Source organism: Pantherophis guttatus, chromosome 2 (assembly GCF_059756535.1).
Source record: "Pantherophis guttatus breed Tessera chromosome 2, ASM5975653v1, whole genome shotgun sequence".
Taxonomy (NCBI): Eukaryota; Metazoa; Chordata; class Lepidosauria; order Squamata; family Colubridae; genus Pantherophis; species Pantherophis guttatus.
This window is the reverse complement of record NC_142064.1, coordinates 219,560,276-219,577,314: the sequence shown is the minus strand read 5'-3', so window position 1 is coordinate 219,577,314 and position 17,039 is coordinate 219,560,276. Positions and strand designations below refer to the sequence as shown.

The 17,039-nt window shown below is 38.8% G+C and overlaps 1 protein-coding gene and 1 long non-coding RNA gene across 4 annotated transcripts in view; both read right to left on the bottom strand.

The window, feature by feature from the left end:
• The window catches only part of CACNA2D3 (calcium voltage-gated channel auxiliary subunit alpha2delta 3), a 563,616-nt gene extending 548,242 nt beyond the window's left edge, over positions 1-15,374 (bottom strand). Inside the window, exons 1-2 of one of the 3 annotated variants that reach the window (XM_060688326.2) lie at positions 14,263-15,374; positions 13,578-13,659 (exon numbers count right to left, since the gene is read on the bottom strand). In XM_060688326.2, the coding sequence (XP_060544309.2) occupies positions 13,578-13,659; positions 14,263-14,381 (201 nt within the window). In that variant the 5' untranslated portion in view covers positions 14,382-15,374. The remainder of the gene's footprint in view (positions 1-13,577; positions 13,660-14,262) is intronic. The other 2 variants (XM_060688328.2, XM_060688327.2) reach the window with 2 other exon arrangements.
• Positions 5,760-13,534, bottom strand: LOC148115525 (uncharacterized). Its single transcript, XR_015732662.1, has 2 exons — positions 6,742-13,534; positions 5,760-6,461 (listed from the first exon to the last, which is right to left on the bottom strand). It is a non-coding gene; the product is annotated as an uncharacterized LOC148115525 (long non-coding RNA).
• Positions 15,375-17,039: the final 1,665 nt, after the last annotated feature.

Sequence of the window (17,039 nt, the reverse complement as noted above, 5' to 3'; positions counted from 1 at the left end):
CATCTTCTTAAAAACTTCCAGTGTTGGAGCATTCACAACTTCTGGAGGCAAGTTGTTCCACTTATTAATTGTTCTGTCAGGAAATTTATCCTTAGTTCTAAGTTGCTTCTCTCTTTGATTAGTTTCCACCCATTGCTTCTTGTCCTGCCCTCAGGTGCTTTGGAGAATAGCTTGACTCCCTCTTCTTTGTGGCAGCCCCTGAGATATTGGAACACTGCTATCATGTCTACCCTAGTCCTTCTTTTCATCAGACTAGACATACCAGACATATTTGATTAACTGGATCCACAGTATTAGATCCAGTTTGGTGTGGTGGTTAAAACACAGCTAGAAATCAAGACACTGTGAGTTCTAGCCCTGCCTTAGGCACAAAACCAACTATCCTTGGATGAGTCATTCTTGCTATGAGCTAGGAAGAAGACAATGGCAAAATACTTCTGAAACTCTTCCCAAGAAAAGTGCAGGGACTCGTCCAAGCAGTCATCAAGAGTCAACAATGACTTGAAGGCACATGCATACAGAGCATTAAATGCCTACAGAAAATAGACGTATTTGGCATAACCTCCATTTGAGTTGCTCAACATCTATATTAATGGCCCAGATATAACAGAACATCAGATGTTCATTAAATTTGTAGTGGACACCAAAAGGTGGATAACTTACAAAAAATTAACAAATCTCAAGGTGAACCTAACAAGTTAAAACTATTAATTTTCCATAAAGTTCTACATTTTGAAAAATGCACACAGGTAGAATGGGTGACACCTTGACTAATAAGTGGTCATTTCCAGACAATTTAAGACAAGAATAAAAAAATAATAATGGTCTATGTCTTTTATTTTTTTTACTGAAGTAGTATGTCCAGCTTTGGATACCGGATTTCATGAAGAATATTAACAAAGAAAAGAAAGTGACAAATATTGCTCCTGAAGATGGTTAAGGGGCTGACATTGAGAAGAAATTTTAGAGGATTCATTTTCACACAGTTAGTACTATAAACAATTCAACTCAGTCTAATAAAAAAATTGACATTCCTTCCATTAGGTATTTGTGAAAACAGGCTGAATGTACATCTACTAGGGATATTGCAGTAGCTGACTGAGTTGTTAAGAGCTGGGCAACAGCTAAATGTAATGTATTATTATAGTCAGCCAAATATTTAGGCTGGATTTAGCTGTTCTGTCCACCTATCAAGTCCTTCCCAAGGATCTAGATTAGGCAGATGTTGTTTTTTAATAACATTAAAGGTATTGTTGCAGGTTGTAAGATGTTCCAAAGTAAGCTGTCTTTTTACACTTGACTGATTTTGTCAATGCAGATGGTGCTTAAATGGTGTTCCAGACGCTTTGAGATTCCACCCAAGGCACCTATTACTATTGGTACTATCTTTGCTTTCACTTGCCACAGTCATTCTACTTCTACCTGCAGGTCTTTGTATTTTGTGATTTTCTCCAGTTCTTTCTCTTCTATTCTGCTGTCTCCAAGTACTTAACCATTCAGACTTTGACTTCCTTATTTACTATTATTAGGTCTTATTTAAAGTCCCAAAGCACTTGTTTCTTTTGTCTACTTTGTGGTCCCACCAGTTCTTGCTTGTAGTCAAATGGTATTTTTTGCAGATATTCTTGCTACTACTTTGTCATGCCATTGTTTGTAGTTAAGTCTGTGCGATCTTCTTGCAGCAACTAATTAGGAGATCCAGTTTCTTCAGCTTCTTTGCAGAGGTGGCATTTGCTCTCTGTTGCTGTCTTCTCAATTCTGGCTTTATATGCATTTGTTCTTAAGGCTTGGTCTTGTACAGAAAGAATCAGCCCCTCTGCCGCTTTCTTCAACTTTCCTGCTCTTTGCCATTGGCAGGTTTTGTTATTTACATTGCCTGCTAATTTCCTTACGTACTGGCCATGTAATATTTTGCTTTTACCATGTCTATTTTCTATTCTTCATTTGGTCTTTTCTATAGACCAGATTTGTCTTTGTGGTATTCACTAAGTTTTCATGATATGCTAGCTCGGATGCATCTTTTCTACTTGTCCTTCAGATAGTCTTCCAATGCCATTTTTCTTCTTTTGTTTATTATTAATAATTATTAATTATTATTTCCTGCATTGGCAAAACACTTGTATAAATTACCTATGAAGTCCCGTTCAGCTGTGTGTGATTGACCATAATCAATCACAATAATTTCATCACATGCCATAACAATGTTGTTTGAAGGTTAGACATATGCCTGCAGCCAATCCCTTCTGTTCGTTTCAATCCTACAACATATCCAGTAATAAACAATGCCTTTCCCATACATACATGTTTCCTCTTAAGATTGCAAGCTTTGCTTGTGTGTCTTTCTCTTTTTCTCTGTGTCCATGTACCTTAAAGGTGCTGAATGTATAATAATGGCCATGTTGATCCCAAAATTTCTCATTTGTATGAAAAAGAGGTATATACATGTATGAGGAAGAGATGAATATGCAAAACATTTTAGAAAGATACAATCTTCTCCTATCTCTCTCTCTCTCTCTCTTCCTACAATATTATCAAGGCAACTCTGGAAATCAGAAAATTATGGTAATCTAAAATCTATAATTTTAAAATCATATTTTTAAAATAAAAATGGAAAGTGATAGTAAATAGATATATATAAAACAATAGTTGGAATAAGAGGGGAAAACATATGTCCAAACCAAATTATAGCAACTTTTTCTTCTTTTTAAGGTGCCTAAATAACAAAGAGAAAGCTGCAGAAGTGAGAAAATCAAAGTTCTAGCCTATCATAGGTATTTTATCCTTGGGATGAACAAGCTTCTGCCTTAGTGTACAATATTTTGGGGTTTAAAGTATCTGATATCTGGTATTGAGTATCTGAAGATAAAACAGCTAGACACAAATTGAGCATTGTACTGTGATATATGCAGTACAATGCAGTGAGGCATGTACAAATCTGTACATTGGAGAAACAAAATAACCACTTCACAAACACATGGCACAACATAGGAGAACAAACCCATCAGGACAAGATTCAGCAATCAATCTGCATTTGAAAGACAAAGGTCACTTTTTTGAAGACAGCAGGATCTCTTTTGAAGACAGTAGATTCCACATTCTGGACAGAAAGGACCACTTGTTTGAAAGAGGGGTCAAAGGGGCCACCTACATTAAGATTGAACAGCCTTCTCTTAACAGAGTAGGAGGGATATGACAACACCTGTCTCCTATTTAGAACACAGCCCTTTCAGTAGCTCCAAAGGAGGTTCTAAACTCAAATGCACTATTAAGGTGACCCTGAGGGCACAGATAAACCTCCTGGCCTCAACAACTCTCAGAATGAATGCTAACGATCAGGTGACTGCAACAAATATAAATCCTTCCATCCTCCACCATTCAGTCAGAACTGAAGAACCTTCTTGGATGGAAAGCGAATATCTTCAAGGAAAAAAACAAAGTCTAGTTGTCTTTCGAAAAAGCACCTTTGGGACTTGAAAGTTTATCTTCTTCCCTAAATAATGCAAATTGACCAAAGCAGTTGTAGATGAATCCTAAAAGAAAATAAGATGAAAAACATTTATGGGTGGCAGTTGTTTCTTTTCCTTTTTCCTTCCATTTAAAAGCTACATGTTAAAAGGCATTATTGGAAGCATAAGGTCCTGCAAATGTACTATAAATAAATCTGAAAGTATATTTCCACTGCAGAGCACTTCCATTGTTAATCATGAAAATAATGGCATCATCCCATACATGCAAAATGCTGTGAAATAGTAATTGAGACTGTGATTAGGTGAACAAGTACTAAATGGATTGAAATTACCTTTTTTCTTCCAGTTTAAAAAAAGCAAAATCTAAATATATTGTTTTCCACTGAGACAAACAGAATACATGGTTGATTATCAGACTTATTAAGAAACACTATGAAAAAAGATACTCGCAGATAAATGGAATAAGTGAGATCTATTTATTTTTTTCACTCATTCACCTGTGCTGAAATAAGTTTCTAGTTGATGAAGAAAATATATGTAAATATGTGGTACACACAGCAAATGATTGCTGATACAGACTGTATGGTAATTGTTAAATCCTTCCATTTTTTTCCCAAATGCTTTGTAGGAAGACAGTAAAGGTGCATGCAGCTAACCATGGGCATCTGCATAAAGGTCTTGCTTTCATCAAAATGACACATGGACAAAAAGGGTAGTGCTTCTGTTGGGAATGTGGGATGCTCTTTTCATTGTTCTAGGGCCATACATGGACACTACCCTTCCCCCAACCAGCGATACGGCTTATTTTACAAATGCAGGTATTTCTTTCTTAGTGCCCACAACTGGGATCAGCAACTCTGTTACTTAGTGCCACAGTCACATGATCACAAACTTATGTCATTTCCCATTTGGTCATTAAGCAAGACATCATGTGACTACAATTTTCAGTTTTACTTCTGTGTTCTCCATTATCTCTGCTTCTCACAAGATAGTTGCAAGGCGCTTGAATGGTGATCACATGACTTTGGGAAACTGCAATGGTCATAAATTCAAAGATTGATTGCAAAGCTATTTTTAACATCATAAAATTAAATGATTAATTAACGCCAATTGGTAAGCGAGGACTACCTGTATTGGATTTGGAACACACATTGAAATCAGGGGTGGGTTCTACTTACCTCCACTACCGGTTTGCAACGGGAGTGCACGCAGATCATTCATGATGACATCTGGCCAGGTGGGCGGAGCCTCCTGCCTCCATTACTACCGGTTCGCAAGAACCAGACCGAACTGGGAGCAACCCACCACTGATTTAAATTCCTACCTATCCAGGAACCTCACTGATTAGTTCTGACCATACAGGCACAGCAAGGTATAGTATGGTCATGAATTTGTGTCATCTTTTGTTTATAGCAAATAAATTACCAGCTTTTCTTATATACTATTCCTGCATTTCATGGTGGAGTTCTCTCTTTCATTTTATGTAGATTTAACTTAGCTGTATGACTAGGCCACTCACTGATATCATTGCAGTTTAAATTGATCATGAGCTCAAATCTATTGATTTATAATACTATCTAACTTAATCTTGGACATGAATATCTATAACCATAGCACTGTGGAAATTAAAGATATGTACACACATCACACAAAGCTATATTTTGTTTAACCATAAATTATTGAATAGTTCACAACTTCCTGGGCTCATATCAACTATGATTTACAAGTCACACAAATTAAACTAACAGCAATCAAAATATGATTTGGTTTGGTTTGATTATAAAGCTAGCCAAATTCTTCAGATGTTTTAAATTCCAAGGCATAAGGTCAGTTAGCTATTCATTTTATATCATGTTCCTCCATGATGGAAGAAAGGTAAGATTTAAATATATTTGGTTAAAAAAGGCCTACACATCCCTCATTAATTATGTGTATTCCATAAAAATAAGAATAGGGAATAAGAAAGTCACTCTTTAAGTTTGAAAAAAACATGCTTAATATTTATTTTACTTATGTATTATATTTTTATCCCACCTGTATTACTTTTACAAATAATTCAAGGCAGCCAACATATCTAATACTCCTTTATCCTCCTGTTTTCCTCACAACAACCTTGTGAGGTGGGTCAGACTGTCAGAAAGTGACTGGCTCAAGGTCACTCAGTTGGCTTTCATGCCTAAAGGTAGACTAAAATTCTAGGCCACCACCTTAACTACTACACATCAAGGTGCTAATATTAATAGTTATTCTCTCTCTACATATATATATACACACAAACACACCCTTTAAAAAAGCTTTTGATTTTTGGAATTTATTCATCAAGACACAAAGCAAAAATATTCCACTCAGCATAGACTGAAGCACACAAATTATTAATTGTGGACAGAAGCACTCCTGGAACACCTGTATTATGACCTTAAGGATGGTAGACTTGCTTTGATTAGTAAATGGTGAATCAGTGATTGCTACATTGTAGTATTTAATATGCAGAATTTCAGATGGGAGAGTTGCTAGAGCTACCAATGAAAAGGTACCATGATATTTTACCTACCTTACATCCCAAGCATATTTTTTTCCTGCAATAATAAATGCAAAGGACCAGAAAAGGAGGATACATTACAATTTGGTATTTGAGGTCACAGTGCTCAAAAATAAATTTCAGGTAGCACAGCTCTTTATTTCACACAACAAATATTTCAAGAAACTGGGATAGGTTTCAAAACTAGTTAATGCCATGACACAGGGGACCTGTTGTTCCAAGGAGAAGGAAAGTCAAACTCACCCTCTGAGCCGTTGGGTGAGCCTAAAATAGTTCTCTAGACTCTAGCTCAAATTGCCTAAATATGTGCAAAGATTTAAAGGGACGAACTTCTAAAACTGTTCCAATACAATATTTGTAGCTCAGGATTGAACTGTGGAGTCCTTGGTTCTCTCTGAGGTTGGTTGTTTGCTTGCAGATATTTCATTGCCCAACTGGATAACTTCGTCAGTGTCCTTGTACATTTAGAAAAAAGTAAACATTTTCAAATCTGCTATTAGAAAGCAATTTGATATCCTTACATATTTTATCCTGTAACAGCTTCATATGTGAATGAAAACTGTGTACAGACTGAAGTTTAAACACTAATAATAATATTCATATTATGTACATTAATTATAATTAATATTTTAAAAATAAAAATGTTTTTTTCTATAACCGTTCATTTTGTCTTGAAAGCTGTTACATTGGAGGCCTAAAACTGTGCAACAATTATCATTACAAAATGAAACTTACACAAGATGGGAATGTCATTCATGACTTCCTTTAATTTGAAAGAACTCTCATAATTTTCTGACCCTTCTTACAATAATGATGTTCTGCGGAGTTTTTTCTCCTCTTTTAAACCATGTAAGCAAAGAAAAGGGGAAAGACAAGCAATTAATGTCAAGATGATTGGAGTACATTTTTCTGGATCAATATAAAATGATTTCTTTTCAGAATTTAACTTACCCATTATGTGTTTTAAAACTGAAGATAAGATGTACAGCACTAACCAGATACAGCAGTAACTGAATATTAATTGACCTGAAACACGGATAGTTAAAAAGGAGATATGGATCTATTACTTTAGGCATTTGAAGCAAATAGTCACTTTTCTTTGGCTGGAATGTATTGAGACATGTATTCCGGTCCCTCTTTCCAGGTCACTATTTAGCATTCAATTCCATAGCAGAATGGATGGAATGGTGGATAGCAGAAATCATACTCCCATTTATCAACTCTTTTTGGTTTACAGAGAAGAACACAAAATATTGAAGAATAGAAGGTAACAAATACTGAAGAATAGCAATAGTACTTAGACTTACATACCATTTCACTGTGCTTCACAGCTCTCTCTCAGTTTACAGAGTAAGCATATTGCCCCCAACAATCTGGGTCCTCATTTTACCAATCTCGAAAGGATGGAAGTCTTAGTCAACCTTGAGCCGGTCAGAATCGAACTACTGGCAGTCAGCAGAATTAGCCTGCAATACTCCATTCTAACCACTGCACCACCATGGCTCAAGAATGTTGGTCATTCAATTAAAAGTAACTCACTGAATAAGCAACTGCATCCTCACCTTCACATAAAAATGACATCCTAAAATGTATCCCTTTCTTTGCTACATACAGTGTCTTCACTGTCCTAACTAAACATCTGCATGGAGAATGAAGGAAAAATAAATCAAATTATCTAAGAGCTAGACACAGATGGAATCCTACCCAGAATCGTGTGTTTAAAGCCATATCTATTGTATGTTTTATGTTAGGGGTACCAAGTTTAGAATAGAACTAAGTTGTCAAATGCATTATGTCATATTTACTATGCAATTTCACAATTTGTTAGTTTACTTTGCATCCATAAAATGTGTCAATAAATAAATCATATAAATAAATAAAACTTCCTATTAAGCATGTAGAATCTGATGAAGCCTCCCCATCAATGGCAACATTCCAAACACTGGATCTAGTGAAACCGCACATTTTCAGACATAACATATACCTTTGGACAACTCCATTAGCAACATCAGGAGTTTCATTGGAAATACAATGAAGTCATAAGCCTAAACTATTGAAGGAAAAGAGTAACTAAATAAAAATTAATAGCAGCTCTTCAATTAATCCTTTCAAAAAACTTTACAGGGAGTGGAGAATGCAACACAGAACTAAATTATTCTTGGATAAGCTTCTCTTTAGCTATTTCTTGTTTTCTGTCCAGCTTTGCCATAAAGCTGCTAATCTTCCTTCTAATCAGCTATTGAACTTCCCCCCACTCAACAAAAGACTATTATTTCACTTACCCTTATTTTATTTCTCTATTGTTAATGCTTCCTCTGTTACAAAAAAATCTTGGAAGCTGTCTGTAATGACTTTGTCATAAATCTATGCATGCCAGTGAAGACTGCATGTTAATTCATTAAGCATAAATTTTGCTGTTTCCTTAATTCACATTGTTACTTTTCTCAGCAGACTTCTTCTGAAGTTTTGCACAACTTTCATAATCTATGATCAATGAAACGGGAAGAAGCAGTTACGTTTTATGGCAAATCTTTGTTTTTACTACCAGCTCTCCTACACTATTTCTGTTTTAATTTATAATCAATATTTTACCTGCACTCCAATCTATAAGAGCTGCTTAACATTGGACCATACTCATGTAGGCACTTACTTTATCTAATATACATAACACTAAATCTATATAATCTCAGCAATTATATGCATTTACATATCCAATATGTATCTTTGAAGGAGGGAAGAAGAAACCCATCTCATCAATTTATCAAATATAACTATGATCTTTCAATATATTTAACACATCTTCTAAGTTAACGCAATGAACTGAATGATTAATTAACCAAGTTAAGTTCACATAACATACTAAGATGCAAATATATTCAGATAAGCTTAAAACTAGCTAAAGTTGCATGTTATTCAAATATATCACCAACATCTTTACAGGACATGGTGAGGCACATTGTATGAATGCAATCAGTATGTCAAAGGAACTTTAGTAACTTTTATCTTTGCTATTTCAGTTGGTGAATTCAACAAGGAAAATGTTGTTTTTGTTTTTAATACTTAAACTTGATGAAACTTTTGCCCAATTCTTCTAATAGTTCTCCCATGATGCGAAATAACAAGAGAAAGCCAATCGAATCACTTCCTATACCTGCAAAAGTCTTTCCTTTTAAGGACACTAAAAATGTTTTTTTAAAGACATCTAACTTGAAAACATGATGTATTTTGTCATATGCTTCCCCAGGGGCAGTCCCGTTAACTCCAGAAAGCCTATACTAGTGGGTTTAATTTTGTTGATACCGTCTTGAAAGCAGCCTTATCAGCAGCGTACAGCAGTGCCTGCACCAGGCAGACACCTGCAGTGCAGACCTAAGCTTAGGCAACACCCTCCATAGCAAGACCCCCCCCTCCCAAAAAGCCCCTCTTCATGCGCAAAGACAACTGCCTGATGTAGGTGATTAATGTGTGCTGCATTGGCCCATGGTAGGACGATGGCAGAATTCTTGAATAGCTTTTCAGAAATAATTGATTTCATTTGAGGTATGAATGCAATGAGCCCATTCCATACCTAGGAAAATAAATAAATAAAGGTGGAGGATTCTACGCTATCAAGAGTATCAGTATGTATATATGTTAGAAAGTGTACAAATGAGATGTGAGAAAACAGGGCATGGCTAAAGAAATATGTGAAATACACCTGAACTACCATTCTTTATATATAATTTTTAAACTTAAGAAAATGCAAACAATCTCTTCTTGCATTTTATTGCTATTGCTCAAACAGACAACTGTTTGCCAGAAAAGCAATTCATGATAAACTGTAACTGAAATGCTCATAAACCTCTAGATCACAGATAATAGTTAATATTCAGACTCATCTGACAGCAGGCAAAATAGCAACCTCCCATATCTTTAAATCCTTCCTTTAATGCAGAAAGCACTATCTATTAGAGTGAAGTATTGTAATGCAACCTTATTGTCATTCAAATCTTCAATATCCACAAAGAGCTAATTCTCTGAGAAGTTCACCCATATAACCGAAAAGAATGAGAATGCACCTGTATAACTGAAAGGTTATTATGCATGGTGAATTATGCTTCATACTTGGGAAATACAGCATTTTAAGGTATGTTAGTCTGAAAGAAATACATTTTCAAAAAATACATAAAATCATGAATGCTTAAAATCTGCTCATCTAAACCTGACTGTAAATAAAACAGCTCCATACTTAATTTGAACCTAACTGCAGTTTTTGGCAAGTTCAAGATGATGCCTCACTCAACTAAGCAGGTAGACAATTTATTTTATGGTGCCAAATCTAGATGACAATTGAAATTGAAACTGGAAAACTAGCCATTTCACCAAACTTACTTGAAGAAATTTCTTTTTTAAAGCATGAAAATGCATTGGCTGAAAAGGAATCTGTCTTGAACTCTCCTTATTGAACTGAGGAACTATTAGGAATACTTTTGGATTTAATCAAAAGACACTACTGTCAAAGGATAATGGTCCTTTGCATGAGTGTAGAGGAAACAGAAGGATTGAAATAAGAAAATATTTAGGGTAGCTGAGAATGCAGCCTATACAGATTGAGACAATCCTGATCATAAAGTAGCCCATTAATAGAAGACGATGTAAATGGGGTGTGAAGCATTGATAAGAGTGCTTTGAGGACTTAATCTTTTCTTTGTATCATTCAGGTTTTGAACTTCAGTATGCTAACAACAAAATAAAATCTGCTAAAATAAGGAAATCTTATTTTCAAATAAGTAGATTCAAAATAGAGATGATGATGATGATGATGTCCAAAAATATTTTGCTTGTTACTCCAGAACAATTAATGAGAAATATAAAAGGTGTCCTCTCAAGTATTCTCTGCCTTGCTTCTAGATTGGATGGCTACAGTGCTGCAGTGTAGTGCTGTGTCTCACATATCGCTATCCATATTATCTTCCAATAATTTTAGCTTCTAAAATATAATATTACACCGTGGCTCCATAGGAAATGCAAGCTATCCACTAAAACCAAAGTATAAAATAATATACCTCAGAGTGAGATCAGACCAAATTTAAATTTTTATTTCCAAAGGCCACTTTCTGCCTTTTATGAAAAAAAGCACAAATACAAATTACAATATATGCTTATGAACCATTTAGTTACCTTGAAAATCAACTTGCATGGCCCAAGGTATCACTTTAATTCCTTACTTGATTTTAAGACCCCTTGAATGTGATATCTGGAATTTCAGTATTTTCATTATTCTTATTTTATAAAGGGAGAGAGATAAAGTAACACTTGTGTTAATGCACAACAGTATAAAACCAGATGTATTCTAGCCACCAGAATAGCACTGGGGGGGGGGTTTCACATTTCAGATTGTGCAATTGTGACATTGCAATAATAGTTTTGATCACTGCTGTTCCAGTGAATATTTATGGTTTGAAAGCTCCAATTCTGATACATCCAAAAAGACAATGCACATATTTTATATAGCAATGTTTAAAGCGTGATGATGATAAAAACTACGTGTAACAGAGATCAGTTACCTTAGTTCTGCAGTTACAAAAATGTATAGATTGAATGCAGAAAAGCTGACATTAAAATAAAATAAAATAAAATATCTAAAAGTACAGAACCAAAGACAAGGACACCATAAATATACCATCAGCTATACAACCTTGAATACAAATAACCTCAGCATTTATATTTCCTGTTTCATTTAGTTGTAGTGTATCAAGATCAAAAACAAAAATCTCCAGATGGGAATTAAATACAGTACTGTTGAGCTGCTGAAAGACTGTCTAGCCAGTGAAACTAAATGATAAAGAAAATGTAAAATAATCATGGTAATAGTTTCTAATTACAACACTGCAATACGTCAACCAAAAGAAAGGCATCTGACTGCTACAAATATTCCACATTTCAGGAGGCTCTAAAGTAAATGAGAAAAGAATTATTATAAAGATAACTTTTTTGCATTCTTGATTTGCTATGAAATGTGTAGAAAATGAACATTCAATGGTTAAACAGTCAGAGATTCTCCTTATAAAACACAGATTTTATATCAAGGCAGAATTCCCAAATTAAAATTTTAACTGAGGATATACCCAGGGACAATATTTTGTTAAACCCGGTGCATCTTTCAATAATCTCAGACTTGGCTGTGATATAGAAATTAGTCATTGTATAGTATACATGTCTATCCTGATTTAGAAGAGGTTTTCTTTCACAGCATGCAAAGAAGACATTCTGATTATGAAGAAGATATTATTTCAAATGCCCAAACATGTAGAATATCTCATGGGGATTGAGAAAAGTACCTTAAATTATTTCAATGATACTTATAAATCCCAGCAATTGGTATTGCCAATTATCCTAATCAAATCACCTTTGTGCTAAAGAACAAAAACAAGGAGCTTCTGTATTTGATTATTATGTTTCCACAATCATCGTTAGGTTTACTGCATCAGCTACACTTACTGAACCATAAAAGTTTGTTGTTTGCCTCACCAGTGCAATAGGGGAAAGCTTGTCATACAATTCCTCATGAATAAGAAAGTGTTTCAGCTCAGCTGATAGGAATTGTGTTAGACCCTTCCAACAAAAACACATGGCCTATTGTTAGTTTAAAGCTCAATATCTTTCTTAAAAATATTTTAAATTTGATCAAATCATTTCAGTCTTGAATCTGAACTTTGCCTCTAAAGCCTATTTTTTTCAAATCACACGAAACTGCAATTCTGAAACATTTTTACAATCTCCCACAATCATCCCCCAGGATTTCTCATTTATTTTGTATTCATCACAGTTATATTTAAACACATGTTAATTGAACAATGAAGTTTCAGTATGAGGTTTGTTTAACTGAGCTCAGATGCAGGTTCTTATAAAAGGTCTAATAATGTTCTATCCCCCTTACTCATCAGACTTCTGGAGACTTAGCCCAATTTCTGAAGGTTCTGTACTATTTTACAACCTTATTATCCAGCTGTGCAGCTGAGCAGGGAGATAGCCACATTCATTTTCCTTATCTGTAATGATGTGATACATCCCAACACTGACCTGAGATGTCTGCAAGAATAATAGTTTGGGGGGGGAGGGGGAATTACAGAGATGACACGGAATAGTCAATCTTTTTTGTTGTTGATGTTGCAGAAAAGTACAGCTAAACAAAGCAGCATAATATTTCCAGTTTTTCTCCTTCCTCAAAAAAAACCTCTGCATGTGTGCGATGAGAACAAGAGACAAACTGAGGTGAACTTCATCATCTGTAATCAAAACGAATACCAGCAAAATTTCTAAATAGCTTCACCTAAGATAGTGAAAGTCATTGGGTGGGCTGTAATCTAAATCTAAAAATCTAAAAATAACCCCCCTCCTGATGAAAATTGTGGTTTCCGCCAGCAGAAAAGAGACAGCAGGCAGTTAAAAGGTGTTATCGGAAGGAACAGAGGAAAATCTCCAGATGAAAGCTGCTCTTCCTCTGGTTTGTTTAGTACCCAAATCCTCTTTCATTTCCAGAGTTCATTTGAATTAATCTTTTGGTGAGCTGCAGCTAGAGGGATCCTTACCTTTTGCAGAAGTTGGGAACCTGAGTATTTCGCTGCAATGGATCTGATCTCCCCACCGAAAGCAGAGGCCCAGAGTTTTACACTACGGAGGAAAACAGACAGAGACATATATTGAAAAGGGAAACGTAATTTACGCACTTCGGGTAAACAACAGCTCGTACAGGCAGACCCAGATAAATTACACTTTAGAGCCTGAAATGTCAATTCCCAGATTTTCCCCTTTTTAAAACAACATCGGGGTGATTCCGAAGTAAAGACAACCCCCCCCCCCACAGTCGATCTATTCTGCCAGGCAATGCGTGAGCAAGACCTCTTTTGGCCAAACTTCAAGAGAAACTTATCCGTAACGCACGAGAGGGAGAAATTACAGGATATATACATATATATGACAGGGACTTTAGATCCGCTTTTGCAAGATCACTTATTCCCCGATCATCTGATATGAAACGGGACCGCAATGGAAGAGCGTCTGGAGCTAGTCGGCGCCGCAGCCGAAAGTTCCCTACGGCGGAAAGCTTGCGATGAGGGGTTTACCTCTCTCGTCCGCCCCAATTCCAAGGGCCCCCTTGGCAGAAAAGCTGGTGGGAAGCCAGCGCGATGCCCCCCCCCGTCCAAAACCACGAAAAGTCGCTCCCCACCCATCCTAACCGCCGGCGGACTTTTCCACACAGCCTGCGACACTCACACAGACAAGGGGATCTGCTGCTCCGAACCGGCCCCTCCGGCGTGCCTGATGCTAGCCGCCGTCCAGACCAGAGCCAGGAAGGCAGGCAGAGTCCGCAGCGAGCGCCCGCTCTCCGGCATGGTTCTCTCCTTCCTCACTCGCGAGCTTCGGGAGCTTCTGCTTCTCTGGTGGACTCGGCCGCTCGAAGGGGCTGGTTGCGGCAAGAGAAGGGGCGAAAAGCGGAGCAAAAGGCCGGCCGGGGAGCAGTCACGGCACCATCTTCTTTTTTTTTTTTCCCCACCGCTTCGGAAGGAAAGGAGAGTCGGCGGACTCGAAAACTTCGGCGCCGTTGGTGGGGGTCCGGCGGCAGCACTGCGGCTTCGCTCCCTTCGACCGCCGCTCGGGCCGTCGAAACCTGAACTCCTGCAGTCGGCGAACGCCAGGCGCTGCCGGAGTTAGTTCTCGGACCTCGTGCTGCTTGGCAGCGTCCCGGCGTGGTGAGGCAGGCGGGGAATAGACGGGGCTGAGGGGTGGGTGGTGGGTGTCTTTGCCGCCGTCGACGGGGCGAGCGCTGAGGCGGGAGGGTCTCGCCTGCCTCTCTTCCCCGCTCACTTTGGTCCGAAGGCAACGCCGCTCGGGGGGGTCCCCCGCTTTTTGTATCGCGCGCCCGTGTGCGTGGGAGCGAGGGGGAGAGCGCGGGCCAGCCAGCCAGCGCGCCTTTTATTCACAGCGCCGCGAAGCTCCCGCGCAGCCTTGTTCTCGCCGGCGGCGAGAGCGGAGCGAAGCTAAGCTGTCCAGGGAGCGGCGGCGTGCGCCGTCATGCAGCCCCCACTGGGGGGGGGGGAGGAAGGGAGGGGGGGAAATCAGCCCGCCGAAGCTAAGCGGGAGCCGAGTAAGTTCCGAGGCCAGACAGGTGGCCGGCTGGGTCCGCGCTGGGTCTCGGTTTCAAAAGCTGCAAAAAGCCGAGCGCCGAAAAGGCAGCCCCTTGTCTCCGCTGCGGGTTAGTTTCAGGCAGCGCGCGGCTGCGTGGCCGACAGCTGTTAACGCAGCCGTGGAGAGCGAGAGAGAGAAAGAGAGGGAGGGCTGAGGGGATCGCTTCACCTCTCCCGCCCGGAGAGCGGCCAAGTCGCAGCATGGGAGGGGTAGGAGGAAGAAGAGGCGAGGAAGGCGCGCAACGCAATGTCTCGGGCCCTGCCTTCCTGCGTCTTTCTAGGGGGTTAACCTGAGGGGACGCTTGTCCGGGCGGACTCGACCGTCTGGTCAACTCATCGCCTTGTCCTTGAGTAGTCCGGATGGGCCTCTCGCTTGAGTCTTAGATGCAATGAAGCCACATCGGAGAGATCTGGCTGAGATGGAGAGGTTGGGGGGGGGGTGCAGGGGGGGAAGGGGGGTTGGAAGAAAGGAAACGCCGCACAAGGAAATCAATGCAAGTTTTAAGTGGCTGCTGGAGCCGAAGAATAAATTATTAATTTGGCCTTGTGGAGGAATCCCCTTATTAAAGGATGGGCAAGATCTCAAGCTATTGCTTTGCTACTTTGTGGCTTTGGGGGGGGGGGAGGGAGAGCCGGCCTGGGACAGGCACTGAAAGAAAAGGTTCTTTTTTATTATTATTATTGAGACTTGAGATAGACCTTACTACATTGCCCTCTCCTGTCTCTTTGGTAACTCTTACCTTAAATACAAACAAAGTTTCCTGCCAAATTGTAAATAAGCTACCAAAATGGTAAATTGAAGCTGAAGTGGAGCAGGGCTGAGTCATCCTGGAGAAGGGGGGAGAGAGAGAGAGAGAGGGGGGGGGAGAGAGAGAGAGAATGCCTTGGGTGCTAGTATTGCTTTAGATTAGAAGGACTCTTTGGAAGTATAATCTGCAAGTCAATGTCTCCTTCGTCCCTCCTTATTAAAAATCTCCTCTGTCTACAGTGCAGACAGCCATTCTTGCCTTTTTTTTAAAAGGGATGCCACCTCAAGAGAAAAATAAAAGCTTCTGGCACTGCACATTTATGGAACACATTGAGCTTGCACAATTCAACAGTCCTTGCCGATGCTTTTTATCTGATGAAAATAACTTTTTTCCCCCATCTTTCATCTTGAGTGAGAAGTTGAGAGCACAAAGAGTTGCAAGGCTGTTTTGCACAGCAGCACCGTCAATATCTTTCTACTGCAGCCCAGCAGTGAATCCATGCTCCTTTTTTTCCTTGAGTCATGCAGACAGGTAGAGAGGAATGTGCCGTGTTCTCAGATTTCTCGATGTCCGAAGCCAGAAAAGCTCAAAATAAGTTTGAGATGCCCCAATTATTATCTTTTGGCATCTCTGTGCATGACAGTCTTGTCGGTATTTATCTGAAGTTAAAGCACTCCCACAAAATTTCATACTAAATTGTGTTTCATTTTGTTCTCGTAGGACTGGTATACGTGTTCCCAGGTTCCACTTTTGCTATCTAGACCTTTAACAGGGTTCTGTTACTAGGATCCCTTACACTCACAGGGTGTGAGTTCAAATAAAATAAGCATCAGATGGTATGTCTGAGGATGCTCCCAAGCCTATACAGCATAGGATGCTATGTGGTTTCAAGGTAAGATGGTCCCAATATCCAAGCCCTTTGTTATCAACCTGTGTTAACTGTCTATGGAGATTCTCAGTCATCAAGGTCATGGTTGTCCAAAGGTGCTTTTTTTTCAAGAGGCAACTGGACTTACTGGTTTTTCTTCGAAGACATTTCGCTTCTCATCCAAGAAGATTCTTCAGCTCTGACTGGATGGTGGGGAATGGAAGGATTTGTGCTCCTTGCAGACAGCTG